The sequence below is a fragment of the Mustela putorius genome, unplaced genomic scaffold, assembly GCF_011764305.1.
Source record: "Mustela putorius furo isolate JIRA1106 unplaced genomic scaffold, ASM1176430v1.1 tig00537248_pilon_pilon_pilon, whole genome shotgun sequence".
In the NCBI taxonomy this organism is placed as follows: Eukaryota; Metazoa; Chordata; class Mammalia; order Carnivora; family Mustelidae; genus Mustela; species Mustela putorius.
The window spans coordinates 6,277,727-6,289,906 of NW_025422387.1; the positions used below are offsets into that span (position 1 = coordinate 6,277,727).

A 12,180-nucleotide genomic window follows, 5' to 3' on the forward strand; every position below is an offset into this window, starting at 1 on the left:
ACCGCTGGCTCATTGCTTTGGCAAGCTGGTATCTCACTCTGCTCCAAGCCCCGCCGATGGAGCTGAAGATCCCTTTAGCAGAATCAGTTCTGGCAGGTTCTAATTTAAAAAGCCGCACACTTCTCTGCATGGGGGCTGCTGAGATCTGCATCCATAAAGGCAGGGAGAGTAAATTCTTCAGAGGAGAACCTATTTTTAACAAGTCCTGGACCTAATTGAACTTAATCGTTTTTCAGTCGCTGACACTTGAAATGTGTGAGTCACTAGGCTATGTATGGAGCTGAGGGCTATGGTGGCCCTTTAAATAGCAGAGAGATGGTAGCTATCAGCTTCCAGAAGAGCTGCTAGGGTCTGGGGCTATGGCTTCACTCAGAGTTGCCCCTGAGACAGACAGCCCTGCATTCCAGTCCTGGCTTATCCACTTACTGCAGCAGTCGCTATTTCTTCAAGCCTGTTCCCTCATCTGTAAAATAAGGTTGGGAACACTTGCCCCAAAACATTTCATGTGAGTCATCAAGGCCTGACAGGAGGCTGCCCCAAATCTTCATTCTACTTGGCATGAATATTCACGTTTCCTTGAAGAAACATTAATGTCCCTGGTTATGACATGTTGCCCAAACCCCATACATTATATACCATTACACTAACTTTCCTCATGGTTACAACGTGGCTGCCAGCAACATCAGGGACAACATGTTTCCTTGTGCACCACATTAACTTTCTGAAGCCAAAAATACAGTAAGTTCTAAAACACATCTTGTCCCGAGAGTTTAGGGATAAGACAATGGAGATCTTAGTGTGACTGAGCTACATATAGTTATTCCAGGGCCTAGTGGGTAAGGTAAAAATCACATTGAATCATGATCACCCTAGAAAACCAATACCCCCATCATTTGCCTTGAGCAATGTGGCTGCTTCTTGAAGTTAGCCCAGAAAGAAGTGGTCAGTTGGTGTTTTGGGGCCATTTGTATGGAAAATGTTTATCTTTAAACTACTCCATTTGGCCTGTGAAAAATGCTCCTGCCAGGAGTGACCTGGGTCAGACTAGGGTTCCCTGTGTCATGCTCACAGAGGGTGGGTGTGGGTCCTCCTGAAGAAAATGACAGGCAATGTCCCCACTGCTGGTGAAGTTCGTGTTGTCTTAAATTGTTTCTCTCTTGTTTTTGCAGAGCAGGAAGAAATGGGTCCGTTTTGGTGCGTGTGGAGGGTGTACCCATCGCAGCTGCGGTAAGGCTGTGGGGAGAGTGTGAATGCAGGTGCCAGCGATGAGGGAGCCCCTGAGATGGCGACTGAGTGGCGGTGGGAGTGGCTGTTACTGACTATCGTGAAGGTAGCTACTCTGGAAAGGGGTCGCTGAGAGGTATGTCAGTCCTCCACCGTCCACCTTCTCGCCATTCGCTTGGGTTCTCTTCCAGAGCCTTCCAGGGAAGAACGCCTGTCTGTGCGGGTCACAAAGGCGCCAGTTCCAGGGCTCCGAGAACTTCCAGACGCGGGGCTGGGGGTGGGTGCAGCGGGGCCGCGCAGCGAGCATTGGTCTCGGTGCCCTCGGAACTGCCCCCGCCATCTGACACGCAGCTGGGGCTGGCGGCCCCGGGTAAGTTTCACCACTTGCTGCTCCACAGCTCCCCCTGCTGGTGACGGCCCCCAGCCCATTTCCTTTAAGCTGCCCTAAAGCTGGAAAATATCGTAAGCTCCCTCAATTAAACATAAACTACAATGCGTAAAATAACTTCAAGAAAGTTCAACAAACTCCCATTTCACCCTATAAATATCCCATTTAAAAAAACTGTATTTCTGTACCCCTACTTGGCTAATGCCCCAAGTACATCTTTAACTTACCACCAGGTTGGGCGGCCTTTGTTCAGGTTTTATAAGCTCCTCTCTCAGACCTGGCATTTTATAACCCATGCAGTCATGGGTCTGGCTTTTCCTTTAGTGACAGTTGTAAAAATTCAGCAGCAGAGGAGGAGCCTGCCTTCCCTGCCCCTGCTAATTAAATGTTAGTTGGGAAAGGTGATCTCTTCATTCATTCAAACACTATTTGCTAAGAGCTTATCCTGTGCCCCAGACTATGGATGCTGTAGTGGCTGGACTGAAGCCCAGGGAAGCGGAGGGCATGTGCTTGAGGGCAGGCTTTGAGCTTCCTCTCTGGAATCGCAAAGTCAAATTCCTGCTAGCTCTGGGCAGTTGCAGAGAATGTGGGAATTGGAGAGAGGAGTTAGGTAGGCAGGCACTAGGGAGCAGTGAAGTCTGCAGCCAGGAGAGTGAGTACAATACCCACATTCGTATTTTAAAACACTGCTTGCTAAGGGGCGCCTGGGTGGCTCAGTGGATTGGGCTGCTGCCTTCTGCTCGGGTCATGATCCCAGTGTCCTGGGATCGAGCCCTGCATCGGGCTCTCTGCTCAGTGGGGAGCCTGCTTCCCCTTCTCTCTCTGCCTAATTCTCTGCCTACTTGTGATCTCTCGCTGTCAAATAAATAAATAAAATCTTTTAAAAAATTAAAAAAAAAAAACACTGCTTGCTAAACAGGGTGGAAAGAAGGTTGAACCCACCCATAGGCCTGCAGTTTGAGACCCTGGAATGAGAGAGAGGTGAGCCAGGGGCTGGAATACTGGTGGGGCTCTGAAGGCTCAGCTGTGAGAATGGGGATGAAGCTCTCTGTAGGGAACACAGTGGGCCCAGCCCAGGGGGCACAGACAGAGAAAGACCTATGTTGGTGTCTGGAAGCTAGGGAGAGCCTAGCTCTCTAGGGGAGCCTGGCTCTGGGTGTGTGGAGTGGGTATCAGCAAAAAGGTGGGAAGTGGATGGTGCCTCCAGTTCCCCGGGAAAAACACACAACACAACCAAATAACTCAAGGGCAAGATAAACTGATACTTGACAGTCCTGATTCACAAACAAGGTACATTCATCAAACACCTGTTATGTGCTAGGCACTGTGCTAAGAGCTTTATACACATTAGTTTATGCTGAGAGTTCGGTATGAGTATCCCCATTCAAAAGATTTGCTTTTAAGGAACCTCCAGACTTTTCCAGACTTCGCCAATCACTTCTCCCTGGATGTCACCACTTATATTAGATCACACACCACTCTGAATATTCCTTTCATCCACTTGCCTCTCAACCTTGGGCCAGCCAGTAATTTCTACCCAGAATTCCTTCCCCACTTTTCCTCTCCTCTTGTTGAACTCCTATTCATCCTTCAAAACCCAAATTAAAATTTATTTCCTTTGTAGAGCCCTTTCCACTGTATTACCCTAGACAAAATTCATACCACCTTGAAGGCCGACTTACCACTGGATTCCCTAAAATGTTTAGCACACGGTAGGGGTTTAGTCTGTGTGCTAATGGAATTAAGCACTTTGGGCAGGAGAACTCATTTGGTTACAAGCAATAGAAAACTCCTCTCAGATTGTTTTAAGAGAGTATGTTATTTGTGTAACTGGATATGACCCAGAGGCATCTCTCAGGCTTGGTTAAGTCCAGGGGTTTGAATGATGTCCCCAAGTTTCAATCTCTCACCATTTTTGTCTTCTCCATGTTAGCTTTATTTTCAGGCTCCCTGCAGAGGCAAGAACGTTGCCAGCCACTCTCTACCTCATTCAATAGGTTCAAGAGCAGCAGGAAACAAAATCCTTCTCTTCTGAGTGTTCAAGCTTAAACCCCACTATTCGTTCTGCTGGGATGAGTCTGTGTCAAGTTCCCAACCCTATAATGATCACGCTGACGGGGTTGGGGGGGGGGTGGGGATTATGCAGATAAGCTAGGGATCTGGCATTCTGATTGGCCCTTCCAGAGTCACATATTCCAATCTGATAGGAAGGGGTGGGGTCAGTCCCAGGGTCAAAAAATGACGGCGAGTGAAGGTGAGGATGGTTTCCCAGAACAAATCCAGGTGTTGTCACCAGAAGCTAGAGGAATACCGCACTCTCCTCAGCCCTCATAAACAGTTACTACACTGGACCTTCACCAGATGAAACACTCCATACAATACCATTATCATTCCAGCCTGTTTGCTGAGCACTTACTATGTGCCAGGCTCAGTGAGGTGCCTTAAGGCTTCCCAACCTATGAGGTGCCTTCTAGAACTTCTCTTATTTTCCAGAGGAGGAAATGAGGCCCAGAGGACGGAAATGACTTGCCCAAGGTTAGTAAGTGGAGGAGGAGGAATTTTTGCCGAGATCTGATGATTGACACAACTAATACTTTAACCCACTGAACTGCCCACCCACCCTCAGTGGGTGGCAAAGCTAGAAGTTTCTGCTTTAGAAATCTAGCCCTTCAAGTCTGGGAGTCGGGGTGCCGTGGATCTCACAGCCCTCCGGGTCTTGTAGGGTTAACATTGTCTTCCCCTCCTCTGAATTCATGGCCCAGATGAAGTTCAAGTTATGACTTGATAAAAGTGCCTCTTGGTACCTCTGGATCCTGCTTTAAAAGGCAGGTGTATATAAGTGTGCATTCTATCCTTAGCTGAAGCTGATGCTGGACTAATTGCATGGACTAACTCATCAGAGGTCACATTGCCCTGATGCCATTTGCCCCCTCTTCTTCTGGAACACAGGGAGCAGGAGGGTAACCAATATGCCAGAACCATCTGCCTGGCTCCTAATAATAAATTGTGAGAGGAACGGGTTTCAGGCTTGCATTGCTTATTAAAAAAAAGAGAGAAGAAGAAGAAGAAGAAGAAGGCTCTTCTCACACCCGGGCCGCCATCTGCCGTGTCCTCCACATGTGCCAAAGTAGTGGGAGGAGGAAAGAACTGCAGGGGGTGGGGACGGGAAAAGGGGCCACTGGGTCCCACACTGCCAGCCGGGTAGCTCACACATTGTCTTCCTTTTGCCGATGTGGACAGGACATTGCAGAGACAGAGAGAGAGGAGCACTCACTGGCTTTGATCTACCCGGTGTCTAAGCATAGCGAAAGCACAAGTCCTTCAAGATGCCGATGGTAGGTATCAGCTCTTGTGTATGGAGCGCTTCCTGTGGGTCAGGCACTGTGATAGCCGCTAAATACACATATTAGCTCATCTAATCCTGAAAACAAATCTATATGCACCCATTTTATAGATGAGAGACTGAAGGCTCAGAGACGTTAAGTGATTGACCCAAGGTCACACAGCAAGGCCGCCTCTTCAGTATGCAATAATGAGGCCCAGCCTCCTCTCTACCCTGGCAACCCAGAGCAGGTTTTCCGTGTAACAGATAAGCAGTTGACATCACCCAAGGGTGATCTTCCACCTCTAGTCCTGCCCCCAGATGCTCTCCTGCCCTCTGCCCTTGAGCTGACATGTAGGCTTCTCTGATCACCTAACCAGTTGCTCAATGCCTCTCCCCATCTCACCCAGCCAAAGAAGCACAGGAGAAAAAGCTCCGAAACCATCCCGGAACCTTCGGAGAAGGTCAAAGAGCAGCTGGCTGAGGCTGAGCTTCGGAAGCTGAAGCAGCAGTTCAGGAAGATGGTGGAAAGTCGGAAGTCCTTTAACTTCCGTTCCCAGCAGAAGATCTCGAACCAGCGGTAAGTGATGTTCAGAGTTTCATACTGAGTGAACTTGGAGAAAACTTTGGATTTGGTTTCATGCAGTTTGCCTTCTCATGTCGCCTCTGGGCGGGGATCTGATTCTGAAGCCCTCCTGGGTACCTAGGTGGGCCAGCTTCAGTGGCAGGGGGGATTTATTCTCAGAAGCCAGCCTGTCAGCAGGGCCCCAAGGGGGAGCAGGACGCCCATGTCTCAGGGAAGGACCCAAATGAAAACTTCCGGTTCCTGTTTCTTTCTACACGTGGATTTTGTTGTTCCGCGTCTTCATCTCAGCGTTGGCTGGTGGAGGATGGCTGCCCCAACTCCTGAGCTACCCAGGACAACACCCAGAGGCCACGGCTGCCGTGACTCAATTCGAATCCCACGCTCCCAGGAAGGGGGGAATCTGATTTGCTTAGCTTTGGTCAGGTGTCTACGCCTGGCCCAATCAGCTGTGGCCAGGGGGCGGGAACTGGGACTTAGTATACAAAAATGGCTCTTGAGGTTTGCTACCATGGTTCTAGCAACTGGAGTGAGGGGTTACCAGAGAGGAGGAAATCGCCAGGCTGCGGCTATCCCAAAAGATGTTTCCTGCTGTGCGTCGTTATGGAATCTGCAAGAACAAATATTTGAAATTGGGTTGTCCTAGAAATTATGATGTGGATAGCTTTTTTAGACAATAGAAAAGTGTTCCCTGGGGTTGAATAAACAAATATCTTCAGATTCCCTTCAAAGGAATGTAATTCCTTAGCTACAGCCGTAACGTTTATACAGACGGAAACTTCCCATTATTAGAAAGAAAATTATTAAAAACAAATCTTGGATGTTGTGTGAAGTTCAGAGGGTAGGGGAAGTGGGGTGGTTCAGATTTTCAGTAGATTTAATTCACACAGAGCTAGTCCATAGGGGAGATTCATGTAAATTATAAAAATGTGCCCTTTCTTAAGACACTTTAACTGCCATCTGTTGGAAACACTGTCATTACGTAGGGATTTTTTTCGAACAAGATGAAGCATCCCCCAGGAAAGTAGAATAAGTCAAGGAATCAATGATTGTTTTTCAAGCAGATAGAACTCCCTTTGGATGGTGCAGTCCACAACCTGCACTTCTGTGCCTGGTAGGCCTGATTCACAGCCTACCCCTGGTGAGCATCAGGAAAAGCCTCCTCCCTGGTGGGTCTCTGACAGTTTTTCTTAAATCTTACCCTTAGTTCTACTTTTACCACAGTCCATTTGATCTGGTTTCACTGTGATGGACCTGAAAGGAAGTGGGTGGAAAAGTAGAGATCTTAGATTCTTCTAGTGCAACACCTGTAAAGGGGCCAGGACTCAGAAGAGCTCAGTGAGGTTGCAGTATTTAAGGAGGTGCTTTTTCCTCAGTGCTCGTCCTGCACCTGTACCCCCCAAGAGTGAAGGCTTCCTTAAACTTAGGGGCACCTCACCCCCAGTCCCAGCCCTGCTGATGAGACAGACAAACCTTCCTTTTGCTTTTACTGTGCCCTCCGAACTCCCAACTCTGGTGGACTCTCCTGTTCTTTTTTTCTCTTCCATCTTAACAAAGACCCCCTCCCAAGAAGGGCTTAAGAGGGAGAGAAAGGTCCCAGCTGGTTTAGAAGACAAGCAGCTCTAGAATTAGGGGTACGCCCCCACATGTGACTATGTACATTTGTAGTTGATGAAAGAAGATTAAAAATTCAGTTCTTCACTTGCACTAGCCACATTTCAAGTTCTCTAGCCACATTGCAAGTTCACTAGCCACATTTCAAGTGCCCAACAGCACTTGATGGTGCCTGTTGGATGCTGTTGGACAGTAGATAGAGAACATTCCTGTCATTATAGAAATTCTACTGAACATTGGCACCTGGGTGGCAGTTAAGCGTCTGCCTTCGGCTCAGGTCATGATTTCAGGGTCCTGGGATCCAGCCCAGAATGGGTCTCCCTGTTCAGCGGGGAACCTGGTTCTCCTTCTTCTGTGCTCGCTCGCTCTCTCTCTCCCCCTCTTCCTTGCTCTTGCTCTCTCTCAAATACATAAAATCTTTTTTAAAATGTGCATATGCCTGATTGAGGATCTTGTTACAAAGCAGATTCTGATTCAATAGGTCCTGGGTTGGGGCCTGAACTTCTGCATTTTTCCAAGCTCCCAAAGGACATCGAGGCGGCTAGGCTGTGGACCATGCTGTCTGCTGTGTCAGGTGCTCAGACTTTGCCAGAAACTTGGCCTCAGCGCCATTTCCCATTGTTCATTTGCCATCGCCCGAGCCTTTTTTTCATTCAAAAATCCCTGTTTGTCCACAGTCCTACCGCTGTCCTCTCCAGAGGAGGGAGAGGGAGAGAGAGGAGGAGACTCATGTCAGCCGATTTCATAAATCATTAGCACCCTGCGTAGAGAAACTGGGGGAGGTTGGAGGTTACTGCGCACCTCTGTGTTGATGCGAAATTGAAAATGCCTGCCTGATGGGCTTGCCTCTCATTACCAGAGATAATTGGCTGTGAAGTCTAGAAAGAAAGTCAGCAAAATCAGACAGATGCCTGTGAGCTGCTGGCAAAAGAAAGAACACTTCCCCCCACCCCCGTAGGTAATGGGTTTTGACAGGCACAGCTGCAAATTGTTCCCTAGGAAGAAAAGGCCCCTAGCGAGGGGGCAGAGCTTTGGGGTTGAAGATGGCCAGAGCTCTAGACCCAGACCTGAGACCTGCAGTAAGCCCCCTGCCACCCTCCAGGGAGGAAGGTGATTTGTCTGCCTGTGCTTGCAGCGCTAAGGAGCCTGGAGCCGCAGAGTGAGGTGAACTCTGGGGCGCAGGGTGTGAACTCCCGGCCTGCAGGGTTAATGACGTGCTGCTTTCCCAACAGCAAGGAAATCAAGGCCCTGCAGGAAGAGCAGGATGAGATCACTCTGCTTTTGGGTCTCATCAAGTCCTCAAAGAACTTGGATCTGAATGAGAAAAACTACATGGAGCTGTGTTTCCTGCTGCAGACCAAGGACGACTATGAGACCCTGATTAAATCAATGAAAGTGTTGTTGGCAGAACTGGATGAGAAGGTGTGGTCTTTCCCTTGGAGGGTTAACTGGAGTGTGGGGAGGAGGGGGCTGGAATGGGGGGGGAGTACCCATGATGCCTTTGGCCAGATTTCATGCCCCATGTTCTAAAAGTGACCGAGCTTCCTCCCCAGCCTTGTGACCTCTACTCTCCCAGTCCATTCCTCCACTATGTTTTCCAGCACCTTCCCTCTCCACTCAGAGTAAATTCCCAACCCTACTGTGCCGATCAGGAGAGGTTAAGTTATGCAGCAATTAACACCCCCACCCTCAACTCAGTGGTTTAAAACAATAGAGGGTTCTTCCCTGTTCATGCTGTGTCTCTCATGGATTGGCTATGGGCTCTTGTATCTTCTCATTTGGGACCAGGCAGATGGGGTATCCACCATCTTGAATATCGCTAGATGCTGTGACAAAGAGAGTTCTGGAGAGTCTCATACTGGCAATTGAATACGGCATCCTGGGAGTGGCACGTCACTTCTGCCCATGACCCAGAGGCTCAAAATTGTCTACCAAATCCATATATACTCCAACAGCCCATCCGCTAAATGGTCAACTCCACCCATCCACAAATGGAAGTGCATGTATCCAGAAGGCAAAGAGCTGGAGACATTTGCTGGGCCGTGTTAATGGTCCTATCCCTTACTATGTGTGGTCTAGCCCCAGCCTGCCCCTCTGTTCTCATCCCATGTCCTTCCTTTCTCAACTCATCTCCCTCAGCTGCAGAACACTTGTCTTTTTCCAAATATGCAAAAACTGTTCATATCTCGGGGCCTTTGCACATGTTACCCTGATCCCTGCTTCTTGTCCTTTATGGCTCAGCCTAAATGTGACTTTCTCAGGAGCGCCTTTTCTGTACCCTTTCTCCTGATTAAAGTGTATCCCCCTTGCATTAGTTAGGTTCCTGGCCAAAATAAACAAACAAACAAACAAATAAATAAAGTATGCTCAATAGTACTTTGAGAAGAGTTTTATAAGGCTCTATTTACAAGGGTGTGAGCCCAGAGTAGGGACACTGAAAACCCTGTAGGGTTAGCCGCAGTGGGCAAGGCAAACACTCTGGAACCTGAAGACAGAGAGCAAGCCGGGGCAATAAATACCCCAGCCTCTTTCTTCTCGCCCAGTGCAAGGGAGTCATCATGGGCTCCTTCTGGATCAGCCTCCTGGGGCCCAGAACCGGGTGGGTGGGATAGAGTGGAGAATGAGCCTTGTGGGGGCACACAGAAGATCTCCCCCAACTCCCCTACCTCCGCTCATGACATCCCATGTCACGTCCCTCATAGCCCTTCTCCCAGTGGTAATTAGACTTTAACACAGGAGTCATCTGTCTCTAACCTGTCACCTCCAGGAATGGCGAGGACCATGTCTGTTTTGTTCCTCTCTCTACCCATCCTGCGCCTATCCCTTTGCCGGGCACGTAGTAGGTCCTCAATAAGTATTTACTGACAGAGAATCTGGAACTATCATCCCATATTTCCTCTGCTTCCAACCCTTCAGTAATTTCCTATTGTTCGTGAGCTCAGAGCCAAACTCCAATGGTTTGGTTTGTTGGCTCGGCTGCCTTGGGTCCCTCCTGCCCCTCCCACCTTCACTCCTGCCCTCCCCACCCCCGCCCCCGTGTTCTTTCCACACTGGCCACTTTCATGAGCCCATAGTGCTTTCTCTCAGTTGCAGGCCTTTGCACCTGCTGTTCCTTCTGCCTGGATTGCCCTTCCCCATCTTCTCTGCTTGGGGAGGTCCTCTTCATCCTTCAGGTCTCAGCCCAAATGCTCTTTCTGCCAGAGGGTTGTTCCTTCATTTCCTCTCCTGATGCCCCTGCTGTCCGTGTCCAAAATACTTTATTTATCTCCCTTTTCCCAGGACTAACTCTGCTTTATAGCTTGTTTCTAGCCCTAGGTTGTAAGTTTCTGTGAGGGCAGAAACCATCATACTGTCTTGATTGCCATCATACCCTTTGTTGTCTGGCACAGAGCAGGTGTTTAATAATCAATGATGAGTGAATGAATGAATGAATGAATGATTATATGAATGAAAGAGAAAGGCAATAACAGTGAAGAAAGTGGAAAATTGAAGAAAAGATGGGGATGTGGGTCCTCAGAAACAGTAGGCAAGCTACTTTTTAAAAAGATTATTATTTGTCAGAGAGAGTGAGCACAAGCAGGGAGAGCAGCAGGCAGAGGGAGAAGCAGGCCCCCTACTGAGCAAGGAGCCCGAGGCAGGACTTGATCCTAGGACCCTGGGATCACGACCTGAGCTGAAGACTGATGCTTAACTGACTGAGCCACCCAGGCATCGCAACTATGTTGGGATCCTCAAGAGAATATGGTTCTCACTGACCTGTACAAAAACCCTCTCTGCTGAGTTCCATCTCAGGGTGGGCAGGTCCCAGAACCCCCTGCTGCTGTGCCCACCTCACAATTTCCAGAGCTACTTCCTTGCTAGAGGTCACTGGAGGCAGGGACCTCCTGGGGCCCTACCTGGCCTCAAAAAGCAAATAAGCCTGTGCCTTTATGCTGAAGAGAGCACCTCACATAGGCAACATATTCCTGTTGGTGGCCTTGTCTTTGTCCTCCCAAAGACAAATTAGAGGCCTAATTACTCTCAGCATCACAAAAGCAACATCTGACATAAAGGCACCGAAGGGAATAGGAGGCTGAATGGGACATGCTGACCTACACCTTCCTTTGAAGAGGAGCTGGAGCCTGAGGTCTCTGGGTCAGCTCAGGCAGGGGCGGGTATGCCTTCAGGACAGGCAACGCTGTAGGCCCGGGAGGCTGCCCCCCCATCTACTGAGCCAACGTTGTGTTGAAGGTGCTGGGTGCCGCCTGTGCAGAGCCCAGGAGAAGATAACCAAACAGAACAGACTTCTGACTGACTTGAACCAAACCCTGGCTGCTATTATCACTCCTAAACAGCCTTTACATGCCTTATGAGATTGAGTCCCATTGGTTCCCTTGATGCCTGATCATCTGAGCAGCCATCTTGTTTGATGTACTGGTGAGAACAGATTGGACTACAAGCAATGTAGTTCTTGACTGGAAGTGGCTGGAAGAATAGAAGTTTGTTTTTCTCACATAATAAGTCTGTCTGGACAAAGGTCATTCCAGGAATTTTTTTAGTAGCTCTGTAAGGAGGGTTGGTCTTTTTCTCTCTGATCCTCTTGGTCTCAAGATGGATGCCAAGGTGTAGCTGGTGTGGCTTCTCATATCATCACATTCAGTGATGTGAAGAAGGGCTGAGGGGCAGGTTCTTACACTCTAATGAGGAAAAGAATATTTCACAAAATCTTTCCAGCTGATTTTCCTTCATTGGCCAGGGCTAGAGTATATATCTACTTCTAGATCAATCACTGGCAAAGGGAAATGAAATTCTTATCGTTGGTTTGGGGTAGACCCAAATTCTTTCCTGCCAGCTATGGCAAGAGTGTATGTCACTTCCTTGAAGTCAGAATCAATGATCCTAAGGGCCTGGTGTGTGAGGAATCCTTTTGGCCACAGGTGATATGAAACCCAACCAAAAGAAGCTTGGACCAAAAGGTGAGTGAAATTCATGTGCGCAGGTAAAAGCAAAACCTCTAAATTGCCTCATTTTACCCAAACTGGCTAAGTGTAGTTGAGTTGAACATGCATT

General features: G+C 48.6%; 1 protein-coding gene across 1 annotated transcript in view; it reads left to right on the plus strand.

Annotated features, from left to right (window-relative positions):
• The first annotated feature begins 1,464 nt into the window (after window positions 1-1,464).
• Window positions 1,465-12,180, plus strand: part of CCDC63 (coiled-coil domain containing 63) — a 32,605-nt gene continuing 21,889 nt past the window's right edge. The window contains exons 1-4 of the mRNA XM_004753240.3: window positions 1,465-1,594; window positions 4,853-4,947; window positions 5,345-5,514; window positions 8,364-8,553. Of these exons, the coding sequence (XP_004753297.1) occupies window positions 4,939-4,947; window positions 5,345-5,514; window positions 8,364-8,553 (369 nt within the window). The 5' untranslated portion in view covers window positions 1,465-1,594; window positions 4,853-4,938. The remainder of the gene's footprint in view (window positions 1,595-4,852; window positions 4,948-5,344; window positions 5,515-8,363; window positions 8,554-12,180) is intronic.